This window comes from Poeciliopsis prolifica, unplaced genomic scaffold, assembly GCF_027474105.1.
Source record: "Poeciliopsis prolifica strain line A6 unplaced genomic scaffold, Auburn_PproV2 SCAFFOLD029, whole genome shotgun sequence".
Classification (NCBI taxonomy): Eukaryota; Metazoa; Chordata; class Actinopteri; order Cyprinodontiformes; family Poeciliidae; genus Poeciliopsis; species Poeciliopsis prolifica.
Genome location: NW_026562404.1, coordinates 775,479 through 789,007, shown reverse-complemented (window position 1 = coordinate 789,007; position 13,529 = coordinate 775,479). Strand labels below are relative to the sequence as shown.

Sequence of the window (13,529 nt, the reverse complement as noted above, 5' to 3'; positions counted from 1 at the left end):
TTCTCAAAAATAATAAATATATGTCATATGTATATAATGTATTATTTTAGCATTAGCAATGTTATGATTTTGTTTCAAATAATCTTAAAGAAGAATTCATCAGGGTTTGGGAATCAAGAGACTGACCACAAAATTTCTTTCTTTCTCTCTCTTCATCATATTCTCATTTTTTTTTGTTGTTGTTTTGAGTTTTGTCCCTCAGTAGAAAGTCTCCGAAAGGCGTCAGAATTTGGGCCCAAATCCGTTTGCAGAGATGTTTACTAAGCTGATCACCTTGAACCACGGAGCCCACTGCCGAAGCGCCCAGCTTACTATTGATCCTCGCCACCTAGTGCCGAGTCTTACCGCTTCATGTGACGTCATTGGCCCTGATACACACAATAACATTTGCAGAGCTTTCCAAGTGTTCCTTTTCTAAGCCCTGTTTGAGTGTGTCAGAGTAAAATCCAGCTGTGGAAATTCAAAATTCATTAACCACCTGTGGATCTATTATCGTTGTACCGTTACTGAAAAGAAACACATCCCTAGCTGCGTTCCTTACCAAAACACTGCTTGTGAATAATATGAGAAATGTTTGACTGTAAATAAATTGACTGAAAGGGTTGCATGGTGGAATTATTGCCTTGCAGCAGCAAAGTCATGGGTTCAAATCCCAACCTATTTATTTTTTTTTCTGTATGGGGTTCGCATGGTTCTTCTCCTTTTCCCTATAACAATAGTCTCCTACTTAAAGATGCATCACACTTTGGGGGTCTACACTAAAACTACATGATAACAAAACGATTTGCTTTTGAAAATAGCGTCCAAGTCTTTAAACGCTCTGCCTTTACTAGACTGGACTTTGTTTAGATTTGTTAGCATGTCCATAAATATTTCAGCATCTTTGCAAATTCATGAATAAGGTATGTCAAAAACCTTAAGTGCATAATTAATCATCCACTCCAGATACATGAGCTTTGATTCAGTGAGAACAAACAGCTTTGTGGTCTCTGTGCCATGCTTTGGATTACTGGAGTTTCTGGTGTGACTGCACCAGTTTACCCACGCGTGGCCGTTTTCAATGGCGGGCATCTAGAAGTAAATGTGCATCGTTTCATGTGGACTACAGAAGGTTGCCATGAGAACTGGCCTTGTTTTTGTGTCAGAGGAGGCTAGCTGAATCTCTGCCAATGAAGAACGAGGAAGATGGGAAGGAAGGAAGAAGAGGACAACAGAAAAAAAAGAGTGAAGTGAGGCTGGAGTAAAGTGAAGGAGAAGGAGAGGGAGATGGGAAATCTGATGAGAGTCGGGAAGACTGAAAGGGATGGACAGATGATGAAAAAAAATCAAAGATAAACAGATAAAAGAGGTGAAAAGAAATAAATCTGTTGCGAGTTCAAAAGGGATGAATGCGCTTAATTTATTCATTAGACATTGGCAGCCAGCCTCGTTCCAGTTGCAGACCCTTTCGCTTTAATAGAACCTTTCAAATTCATAAGAGAATAAAAAAATTGTACAGGTCTAAGGTGCTTGAAGACATTTTCATTTATTTCCAAACTGGACCGGCAAGCGCATAAATCGTTTCAGTACTTTTCAAGGGTACCGCTGTGAAGACAGTCCCCTGAAGCCCTCCGTGCTCACGCTGTCCTCATGCCCCACTTCGGCTCTACCAGCAGTACACGCACATTACCACAACCCCCTTCCCCCACCTAACCGCTTCACACACCCACTCTTGTATAGTCCTCGCCCCCTGCCCCCACTTCCCAGTGTTGAGCTATAAAAGGAAAATCTAAAGATAGTAACCAAGGCGAGTTCACTGGAGAGACACCAAGGATTTGAGAATGAGGGGGGAAAAGCACCTGCAGCTAAAAATAGCAGAGGCAGGCCTCTCGATCAGGCTATTTATAGAACACAACTGGCTCAAAAACCGACACAGTGATATGAAAATTTTAGCAGGGATGGTCTGACACTTGTTTTTATCTTTCAAGGTTGGTTATATTTTCCCCAAGAGGAAAGAAGTCTAATGATTAGACTAATAAAGAATGTGGGGGATGGAGAGAAACGAAAAACAAGTAGAGCTCTACAGTGAAATGAAGCTAATCAAAGTCTTGAAAGGGATTTTTTTTTCTTGTCTGTGCAAATCATTTATAATTAAAGTCAGATAATACAGTAATAGAGAGATGAAACAGAAGTTGAATCGCATTATGTGTGACCTCCCGACATTATTCAATCCATTTTAGGACACAGCAGGAAATGAAGACCCGTTGATATCCACCCAGGTTTTAGACAGCTTCAATTTGAATTTTTATGTGTGCTTGTTAAAGAAAGAGAGTCAGAGAGAGAGAGTTGTTACTCCTGCATTAGCTAAAGAAAGAGGACATTTTTGGGCTTTTATGAAGAGATTTTTGAAAGAGGAAAGACTGAATGGAAAGCAGCACCAAGCAACTGGAAAATTTATACATGCAGTAACAGAAGAGGAAAGCCTCCCTCCATTTGTGCTGGGAAAACATGCTTTTGAGATAAACACAACACATTCAGAGAAATGTTTTGGTTTTATTCCTTTTAAAATCTTTTTTTTTTTTTTTTTGATTCCAGCGCAACAAAAACAATTTGCTGCCGATATACAAATTCGAAGCTTTGAAAGCGTTCAAATTCGTTTTGCCTGTGCTGTCTTTGTTCTGCAAAACTAAAAATAAATAAGAGGAAAATGTTATGCAAAGTGCTTCACAGCTTTGCACAACAGACTCCCAAACAATGGAAAGGCTTCAGAGTTAAAAGGGGAGTGCAGATAATTGTATACCTAAATAATTATGGTGGTGGCGGGCCACTTCTCACCACTTCTCAAACACAATTCCACTTGAGCTGTAGTTTATGGCAAGAGCAAATATTGCTAGACAACCTAAAAAAGAAAAGACAACTTAACCTTTTCAAGAACAATTTTATGTTGTTGTTTTTTCCACAGATTTTGCAATGTGTACACCACACACAGCAGGAATATCTCTTAAGACAATCTTAAATGTCTCCTAATACTGTTTCTGTTTGAAACAGAAAGTCGCAACAGAAAATGGCATAAAAATGTTGTTTGAACTCAGCATTAAACAGTACTCTCACTCTGTCTACGGTTTATTACAGGTGGGAGAGAGCTCCAACACATTTCTATTTAACTTGCATCCATTTTAATACTGGTCTGAATCAGCTGCAACACATTTAAATTAACTTCAAAAGCCCCTGACCCTCAACAAAGCTGTACTCTTCTTCATTGCAACACCATTAGCTTATCAATGTAACAGGTGTGCTCGGAAACTCAATCCAGACTTTTTAGTTAGGTATCAGCTTACAGGTTAACAATCAATCCCTATAACAATAGCAGGAAACTATCAGGTGTTATAGCCCCAAGAAACAAAATCCATATGACAGCTTTTATTATCTAAGGGTAATTAATAGTGTGTTATCCCACAGTCATCCCAAATACTGTATATTAACTGTTTAAAGTATCAAAGTGCTAAGTGGAAACAAGAAGAAAGAAAGGAAGTTACTTTAAATCGCTCCACTAAATTAATTGGCTTAACAATTAATCAGTCAAGCAGAGTTTAAGGTAAACGGATTCAGGCCAATCATTGCAGTTGTATAACAGTGGATAAGTAATGTTATATCAGCCCATTATTCATTAATGCAGATGCAATGAACCAAAGTGATTGGTGCCAGCATAAAAAGCTCATTTTAAACATGTACATCATTCCGTAAGATAATGATCACAAACTTAAGAGAAAACAAAGAGCTTGATAACAGAAGCACGCTAACATGCCAGTAAGGAATGATAAGAAACAACGATGTTGGGATTAGTAGAGTTGCAGGCAGGAGACTCTTCAGCTCTAATAGCAGGGCTGGCAGATCAACCGCTGCCGTCTTCAGACAGCAATGTGACAGTAACTGCTTCTAAATGGGACATAAAGCTGGATCAGCTAAGCAGCTTCATTATATTTATTAAACTGTAGCACATAAAAATGTTGAAGCACAGCTAAGATTGGTATAAAATTGAAATTACATTATAATCGTGTTGCATTTTGACTAAAAACACTTATGTTTTTGGTTTTTGTTGCAGGACAGCAAAGTTGCCTCACTTTGTTCCATCACCACAGGGTCGAGTCATCAGAAGCATTTTGCCTGTTTTTAATGGTTGACTGGAGAACCAAATAAAATCCAAGGTTCACTATTTAAGAACCGACCAGTTCCCATGCTAACCAGCTTGTGGCTATAAAACACTCAGCTCAACCAACCACACAGAAAAGCTTTAAGTGAGGAGGAAAATCTGTAAGGCTTTTCTCCTCTTCTTTTGCACAAAAACAGGAAAAGCCATTGTCCTTAATGGCATGCCAAATGGATTAGAAAAATAATTTTTTTTAAAAGTAACGTTTTTTTTTTTCTTTTTATTGTTTTCAGTTGATCCTCTACAGAGGTTATTTGGTGACCATTTTCACAGCATTGAAGTAGTCGTAGGTGAAATTCATTCAGGAGAAACGGCAGGGATGTCCGTCTTTATTTGGTCATCCATCATTTTATTCAAATGAATGTTAATGAAGTTGACAGGTTGGCGATCCAGACATGTAAATACACATGTGAATAGTTTGCTCTTACAGACTGAAACCGAATGCACGCTCCCTCATTTTGAGTCAACCTCATGCCATGTTAAAGCCCACAGTAAATAGAAAGCTGGAAATAGCACAGAGTGAGCTTTGGCGTTCCTCTCTCGCTCATTTGTGCTCAGTGATCTGTTCACATGGAGCCAAGGCTCACACGTACAGATCTGCTCTTGCTAAGGCAGCTTCCTTATACCCAAGGTACATTCAGTGTATGCATCATTGTGCAAATTTCTCTCTACTCTTCTTCTTCTTTTTAAGCTGGCATGTTAGCAGTAAGGGATCCAATTAGGTCTCCTTTTTTAGTGTTGAATACGCTTTTTTAAAATAACATTGCATTTTTCTTAGAATGACTATATCTATTATAATTTACAAAGGCTAATATTGAAATCTTCAAGTATTGAAATCCAAGCAGCAAGCTGCCTGTTTGAGATGGAAAACCCGGTAATGAATGCACAGAGGTGGGAGGCAGACAATGGCCGAACTAAAAGGCTGGTTTTGTGAAATGGAAATAGGAAGAAATATCGGAGCTTTTGAAAAGGCCAACCTGCAGGAGACACATGTTTGATGATCATTACTATCTAGCTGCTGCAGCACCGGAGAAGGATGTCTCATTGTTAAACACATCTTTTTTTCATTTTTTTTTTTTTATAAAGGGCAAGTATGATGGTTTTGAGATGGAAGATATTGAAATCTTTAGACCATAAAACATAAATCAATCAAAATTGGTCTTTTTGTGTATTTTAAAGCACATAAATGATTTCAAAATACTTTCCTGAAACAAAAAGAACCTTTGTATTTATATAAAACAAATATGATTACAAATAGTGTAAGCAGGGAGTCAAAACTAATGTTACTAATCAGCTGAAAGATTTTTCAGACAAGAAAATGCATGAGCTTATTTGAGCTTTTTGGCGCTTGAGTCTATACTGATTGTCAGATATTTCTGAATCATCTCATTGCTGTTTTGATATGATCCAGTCATGTGCTAAGTTTAAATAAATTCACTGAAACTGTTGAATTTGACTTGGAAGCCTGCTAGCACTTTCCAAGTGTCATTTAGAGAATGATGTCCATGCTTTAAATTACGTTGAAGTGCAGAGCAGAGCAGAGACGCATGCAGTGTAGAGGTAATAGAGAGGTGATTGCATGGCATAAAACGGTAAGAACAAGAAGGTCCACCTGCAAAGTAATTTATGACCATCTCCTTGGCCAATACCAGAGCGCAGATTATATCTTACAAATATATCTAACTAGCATGAACTTCAAGTCAGGACACAAGTGAAAACTAAAAGATGTAGCAAGGATAAAATGCACCTTTCAAAAATAATCGTCCACCTTCAAATTCTACTGGATTCTACAGCCAAAGTGTCAATGCAGAATTCATGAGACAACCAATCTGAGATAAATCTTTTGAAATACACAGATATTAACACTGCTAAGTTTGTCTTTCTTTTAGAAAATCTTTGATTGTGCTCGCATTTAAAATGACGATTTCAAGCTTAAAGATGTTTTGGAGATTTTACATCGACTACATTTTAGTTTAAGAAGAGAGAAAGGATTTTGAGATAGAAATCTGCTTCACTCTTCACTTTCAGCCCGTTACCACTTTTGCTGCTCTGGCTTCATTTATTAATGTGTCTCTTTGGCTTCTGCAGTGAGCCACACATAGTTAAAGTTTAATGATGAGCTCAGGTACTAACTTTGTAAATGTGGTTCAAGTGTTCACTTGAGAGAATAATGACCTACTGATGGTCTTTCAAATTTTTCTGAAGCTGTTTAGTCAGCTCATGTCGCTGTTGTGAGCTTTTTCTGGGTTTGCAAAGCAAAGTGAAAAGCATCATCACAAGATCACAAGGAACGATCTAATCCAATAGCATTGGGCAAACCTGAAACAAATTACACTAAACGGGAAATTTACAACCAAACATAAAAACAGTAATTATTGAATTATGAAATTAGGAATCATGACATTTATACACATTTACAGTTAAATAAATATTACATTTAAAATTAATTGCAATCCATTGAACCCTTTGTTTATTTCTTGGAACAGGATCTCAAGGGCCCCTCTCTTGTTTAAATATCATGCTGACAGGATGAATTCACATCTCTCTGAAGAGTTGGACGAGATTTCAAAGGTTCATCATAGAGAGAGTCAGGGTGGGTGAGTGGCGCCAGAAAATAAATCAAATACACCGGGTTAAAGCAGATGGTTCGTGTGCATCATGTTTGCATAATAAACAGGGTTAGGATGACCATGCAGCAGAGAGCCAGGGCGAACAGCATCCATCTGTTTCATGTCTATGTGTTAACCTCTGCTTTTACTACCCAGAACTGCTGAGTCAGACAGTTACTGACAATAAAGACTGTTTTTGGCAATAACAGCCTGTAATTCTCAGAAATCAGATCTGTGTAATAACTAAAAACTCCTTCCTTCACTGCGGTCGGTTAATAGCGTATGTTTAACGGTATCTAAGTACCAGTATCTTAAAAGTCTCAATAAATATCAATCAAGCTCTCATATATTTGATTAGTCTTGTATCTAATGTAAAATTAATCCAAAAGATAAATTCTCACAGAGCAAGATAATGTGTAAAGGTTTAGTAATTTAATTAGTAATTTAATCAGTTTACAATTTGGTTTCCTAATCACTAACGAAAACTGCATTTCAGTCAGCTATTAGCAACAAATGAAAAAACTAATACTGCCTAAAGGACAATGTTGACAGCTTGAAATAAACATTCAGAACAATATTTAATATGGTTAAAGGCATAACTTTTAATAAAAGGTTTTCTTTACCTTTTGCTGAAGTTTAAAAAAAGCTTAATTTGAGTAAGACCATTGACAATAAATCTGGGTTAACACTTCTAATGAAACTGAAGAGCAGCAGGACGTCGTCAAAATGGCTCTACCACTTCAGACTTGCAATCATTGATTTAACATTTCTGACAAATAACATATTAGCTGACTGAAAGCACAGAAGGAAAAAGTTCTGCCAAGGAAAATGTTTCAAGAAAAAGCTAAAAGAAAAGGAAAATAATGCATTGTTTTCCTGTAGTTCTAGAAGAAAGAATAACTTCTTTTTATTTCTTGCAGAGTGCAGTATGTACAGCAAACATATTTTCATGCTAAGTTAGGAAAGGAAAAGGTTAGATTAGAGGTGTCCGTATGCTCCACAGTCTTCAATAATAATCTTGTTGCAATCAGAGTGAAGCAATCAGCATCCAAAATAAAGAAGACAGAAATCATACATTTAAATGTTGATGTATTCCTAGAAATTTATGGCCCATTTCCGTTTTTCCACAGTAAAATCTAGTAGATTACAAAGTCAAATAAAACCTCTTTTGCCCTTTATTTTGAATCACAGCATTTTGGCTTTTTTCAATGATAGTTTGCAATGCAGAAAAAAAACTAACTGGTACCAACCTTTAGAGGCGGGACATTCAGTGGTTTATTTTCCTTGTCGAGCGAGATGAAGGTGAAGAAGGCTGAGACCGCACGATATTTCTCTATCTGCCTCTCCACCAGCGAATCGGCATCCACCAGCACTTCTATTTCCATAGACCTGTTGCTGACAAACGTGAGCCGGCCCGTCACCGTCAACACGCAACCTTGGAGAGAAAAGGAGAAGGGCGCTGAATAAATTGTTTACCAAGTTTTAGTCTTAAATACTAAAGTACATATAGCATTTCTCAAGGTGATTTAATTTTGCATCCCAAAACTGCTTTTGTTTCTCAGGTGTTCATTACTCGCTGCAGATACTTTATCTGATTTTATTTTTTAAAAAATACAATAAGCTGCAATGGACAAAAAATGAGGAGCAGCAACATCCATTAATTTAGGGAATTAAATCTTGAAATTATAAAAACATCAGAATGATCCAGAAACATTCTGAGCTTTAGCAAGTTAACACTTAATTTCCAATTTTATTCTTTTACTTGAGGTGGGAAGCCCAAATCCAACCAGAAAACACTCACAAACTATATTTTAGTGATACTGCATGGGATTCTGACAGCATAAGCAATAGCTTTGCTACATCAATAAATAAATACAATATTTACAGAGGTAGTCAAACACAAACCAAAGGTTGAAGAAAGTTGATGATGTTGCATCCATAGGTAAACTCAATGATGCAACAATGATGCAACATTCAGCGTGTAGAAAACATGATGGGTTGGTTGCAATGTAACATTGAGAAATGAGTGGATAACTTGTTGATTTCTGTTTTGATTCTGTTAGAAATCTGATGAATAATTTAGTCTAAATTAAAAACTTGAGCCCTTTCACAGAGGTTTGCAAGATTAGTTCATAGCTGGTTATAGTTAGTGGAGGCACTTTGACCAGGCTGCCAACTGGCCCATTCATCAGTTTAACGTAAGATCAGTTTAATGTAAGACATCCTTTTAAAAACGTTTATATACAGGACAATCAAATTTTTCTGAAGTTTGTCTTACGTTAAACTGATATGGGAACCAGTTTGTTCTGTATTTTCAGTAAAAAAAAATACACCGTTTTGAAGAGAAACTTCATATGGATAAGAGGCAGCTCACTTTAGACATGTTAACGTTTCTCATCAATCCAAACAGAAATCCCATCAACCATCGGCCTGAGTGACAGGTTGTGGCTCCTGCAGATAATCGGGTGTATTGTCATTCAGTATTGCAAAGATACGCCTTGCAACAGGGGGAAGATTTTTAGAGAAGCCTGACATTGTTCATTTAAAAAAAAAAAAAAGCAAGAGTGAGAAGAAAAATACTTCAGATAAAAAGCTGTTATGCATGACTGAGAGGATTAGGGGGAAATTTTTTTCAAAAATTCAGCAGCATGCCTGCAGAGAGGTGAGACGATGGGACATTTGGAGCAGGAGGAAACTTTACTGACAGCGAGACGTGTGAGACGGCCAGTCTTACAAGTGCAGAGAGTTTATTCATTCATCTGCTCACACAAATGTAACCTGTGCTGCTTTTCTCTCTGAAAAATGTGCTCTTTTCTCAGGTCACCACAGGGCAGTAGGAGAACCAGTCTACCACTATTACTGGTTCTATTCCTTTATTCTCTTTGATGTGCCTGCGTTGTATTATTACCACTGTTGCCATAGAGACAAGGAGAGAAGGTGTTATCTCTGCAGGCTGAGGAAGATCCTGGCTTAATATTGAAGCGCTAATAAAACAATAAAAAGCCCAAGTAATAAAAGAAACAATCTTTTCAACCAAAAACAATTTAGACGTGTTACTCAAGTGCAAAATGGAAAGAATGCTCTTCTTATGGAAAATGCTATTAATGTGGAAACACACAAGCTCGTGACTTAAATCAAAATATTGCACTTAAAACAATAACTATAATGTTTCTAGGTACCCCTGATCTTTTTCTATTTTTGGTGAAACAGTGGAAAGTGAAAAATTAAAAATAATAGAAAATTGGTGAAACAACAATTATTTAGTGAATCTATTTTTCTCGCCAGGCCATTTCCTTCCTGTGCAATTTTGCCCCCCCAAAAATGTGTGCTTCCACCACAGTCTGGGCTTTCTCCTCTTGACTCAGATTCTCTTCGGGTCAATTTTTGACCGAGTCGGTTGTGAACGATGACGGTGATTTTCTGCACTGTTATAGAATTGTTATCTGCTTGTAGTTTGAACAGCTAAAAAAAAAAAGATATTTTTTCGCTAACTTAATTTAAAACCGGACTGGTTCTGAGGACCGTGGATATATAAAAGATGATATATCAACTGTGACATCCGGATCAAAAACATATTTTCAAGATAAACTGTAAAAGGGTGATGTGGTACAATGGCTGTATATCAGGATGAGTAGCGACAAGTAGACGGGCTGATACACTGAAGCTATTTATCTTCCCCCTTGTCATCTGCCCCTTTGAGTGTTTTAAGATGTCACCACCAGGGCCGAGTCCAGTCTCATTGAGATAAATCGCCTCTGGCACAGACATAGACAGCTCAGCAGAGAGAAGTGAGATCTGCTCAACGGCATTATGACAAAAATGAGTCTTGATGATGGGTCTGTTTTTTTTTTTTAAGTCTTTAGCGATTAAGAATTGATTCATGCAGAAACATCCTGCATGTGTGCAGCTCTGAAGGTCGGCTCACGTTTTCGTCTAATGCAGCAAACCTGCGGTAGAAGCTTAAAAATTTATACATTGAGCTGAGCGTGCGAAACAAAATATTTGCCCTCTTTGGTGCAGTCTGAATTAGTAACATTTATGTTATGAACAAGCAAAAATGTTTTTCTCTAGAGTATTAAATTGGTTGAACTTCCACTACTTTTCTAGTGTTTGTCATGAAGAAAAGCATAAAACATCCAAACTGTGCAAGCATAAAAGCAAAATCATGTTTATTTAGGAAAATAAAACAAAAACATAATTTTAAGGTTTTAAGATGAAACACTCTGTCATCATCCTCATCATTGCTGTTTTTGTTCTCCCTCTCCTGCTTTATCCTTTCATCTGACATTCAGCTCTTGAGGTTTTGTGTATTTCTTCTCATTATTTGTACCTCTGGCTATTTTGTAATAATTGATCACAAAAAAGAGCAGTGACTATACACGGGACATCAATGGGTAGAATCAAACCACTCTTTCCGGCTTCTAAATAACAAATATTGTTTTTCTTTTTTCAATCTGACATTACAGTTGCTTTACGTTTTGTAGAGTTTGGTTTGGATATTGTGTGATACTGATGCTTTAGCTGGGAAACAGACAGGTGTTTTTGGGCTTTGTTTTATTAAGTTCTACTATTGCATTATTCCATGTATTATTGTTAATCTTAGAAACAGACACATCTATACTTTAATTCAAAATGGAAAAGAAATGCCCCAAAGAATGAAATAAAGAAATCAAAATTACATTTAATGACAAACCCTCTAAACCAACCAAAGTGAGACTTAGATAGACCACAGTTCGCTCTTCTTGGCTCACATCAGAGTTCGATTTCCCCAAACGAACGAGACTTTCTTGGCAAATGAACTAAAGTTTGATTAAAGCGGATTAAACAACCCTGAAACACTCACTACAGGGATTCTTTACAAAGTCCATCTTCTTGTTCCACTTCCAAAGCTGTTCAAAAAATGTGTTCATTCTCAACCGGCACGCTTAATTATCAAGATGACTGCCCAAAACAGTAGGAAGAAGAACTATGTGTTACTGGTCATTGTTATAAAAGGTTAAAATAAAATCTTCCCAAGCACTAATGCTTGAGCCCTGGGAAAATGTATAAAAGAACAAAACACAATATGAAAAGGAGAAACTCTGAGGAGATATAGTCGGTGACCTTTTGCGAATGTTTTCTTTTTGATTCGCAGTAGTGCCTCTCGCTCAAACTGTAATGTACCTGGAGACAAAGTCTGAGCAGCAGAGCCATTAGCTGGGCATTAGAGATGACCTCCAGGAAATACCTGCACCTTTTTTTTCCCAGTTGATTTCTGTCACTTGGACAATACGATGATTTTTTGTTTTGTTTCCAGCTGTAAGCACAAACAAAGCATGTCTGCCAGTAAGAGACTTCTGTGTTTTTTTTCCCTACTTGATCTATTAGCGAAGCTGATAACAAACATCAATCAGTCCAGGTCGGTGCAGGTTTTACTGGAAAAATTTTATCTGAGCTAAAGCCCAAAATAGCACAGCAGGTGCATGCTTACCATAGAGCCTATGAAGGTAAATCAGCGGATAGACATTGCTAAGTCAGGAATAACATCAAATATTTAAGTTTCTTTGCTGCTTGGGTATTTACTGATACCGAAGCCACCTTCATACCCTGTATTTGACCTCCTACATCTTAAGAATGATACTATTTCGTCAAAACCATCTACAAAAAATAAATACAAATGTGCGCATTGACATTCACATGCACATAGCAACACTGGCATAGATAGAAATAGAGGGCATACATGTGGATTTTAAACAATCTGTACCGATTAGATTAAATTTTTTTCATACTGTGTTTTAGATTTGTATGCAGTTCTTTGTGAAGTGAAAAGCAGGACAAAAAGCAGAGAACAAATTCTACAAATGGTGACGAAGTGATCCGATCCTGCTTGAAACCTCTAACTGCTTCAGCTTATTCCGCAGCCGCTTTCAAGTGTTTTCCACATCTAAGGCCCTACACACTGCTGCTTTTAAATACTTAGACCTTGATTGACAAAACCAACACAACAAGTGAATTATTCTGCTTGAATGAAGGAGATGTAGTTGAAAACACGTGTACTGTAAATGCAAAGCTGAGCTGGCACAGTCGTGCTGAGCTGTGGCATTTCCTTTCCACTTCATAATTCAACAATGGGGAGAGATGAAGCCAGTCTATTGTTAACATTTTATCCTGAGGGATCACAACATCTGAACATTAGGACTGGATGTCTAGACAAGGTTCTGTCTAAATTAAAAATGTTTTAAAAGAAACTGCCATGTGCTGCTTTTGAAATGGTTGTGTACCTTTATAAACATTTTGGGTCAGTGAAAAATCATTTATCTTCAAGTCTGAAAGCCAAAATACTATTTATTCTTTAATGTTTCTCCCATTAATTGTACTGGTTAGAAAGAAGTATAAGCAGCCATTATTATTGTTGACATACAACAATATGGTTGCCTTTTCTGACCAACTTAATTCAAACACAGGAAAACATTAAGATTTAAGTAGATCTGGTCATGCAAACTAGGTCATTGGTATAAAATCAACTGTCTATTTAATCTTTCTTCCATAAAAGCAATGATTCTCCAGATGGCATCATTTCAAACATCAGAGATGCTGCATATAAAAGCCACTATTTTCTTCAAAAATCATAGTGTTCAAGATAAAAGTGATTCCTGTATTTTTTGCAATTCCTCAAAAATACATTTGAGAAACTATCTGACTCACAGGAAAAATGCAAAAAGGCAAAGTGTCAAAATGACCAGCACCGTGTCAAA

The 13,529-nt window shown here is 37.1% G+C and overlaps 1 protein-coding gene across 5 annotated transcripts in view; it reads right to left on the bottom strand.

Annotated features, from left to right (window-relative positions):
• Positions 1-13,529, bottom strand: part of acot7 (acyl-CoA thioesterase 7) — a 45,976-nt gene that overhangs the window by 4,776 nt on the left and 27,671 nt on the right. For all 5 annotated transcript variants that reach the window (XM_055049819.1, XM_055049820.1, XM_055049822.1 and 2 more), the window contains one exon: positions 8,046-8,230. In XM_055049819.1, coding sequence (XP_054905794.1) covers positions 8,046-8,230 — 185 coding nt within the window. The remainder of the gene's footprint in view (positions 1-8,045; positions 8,231-13,529) is intronic.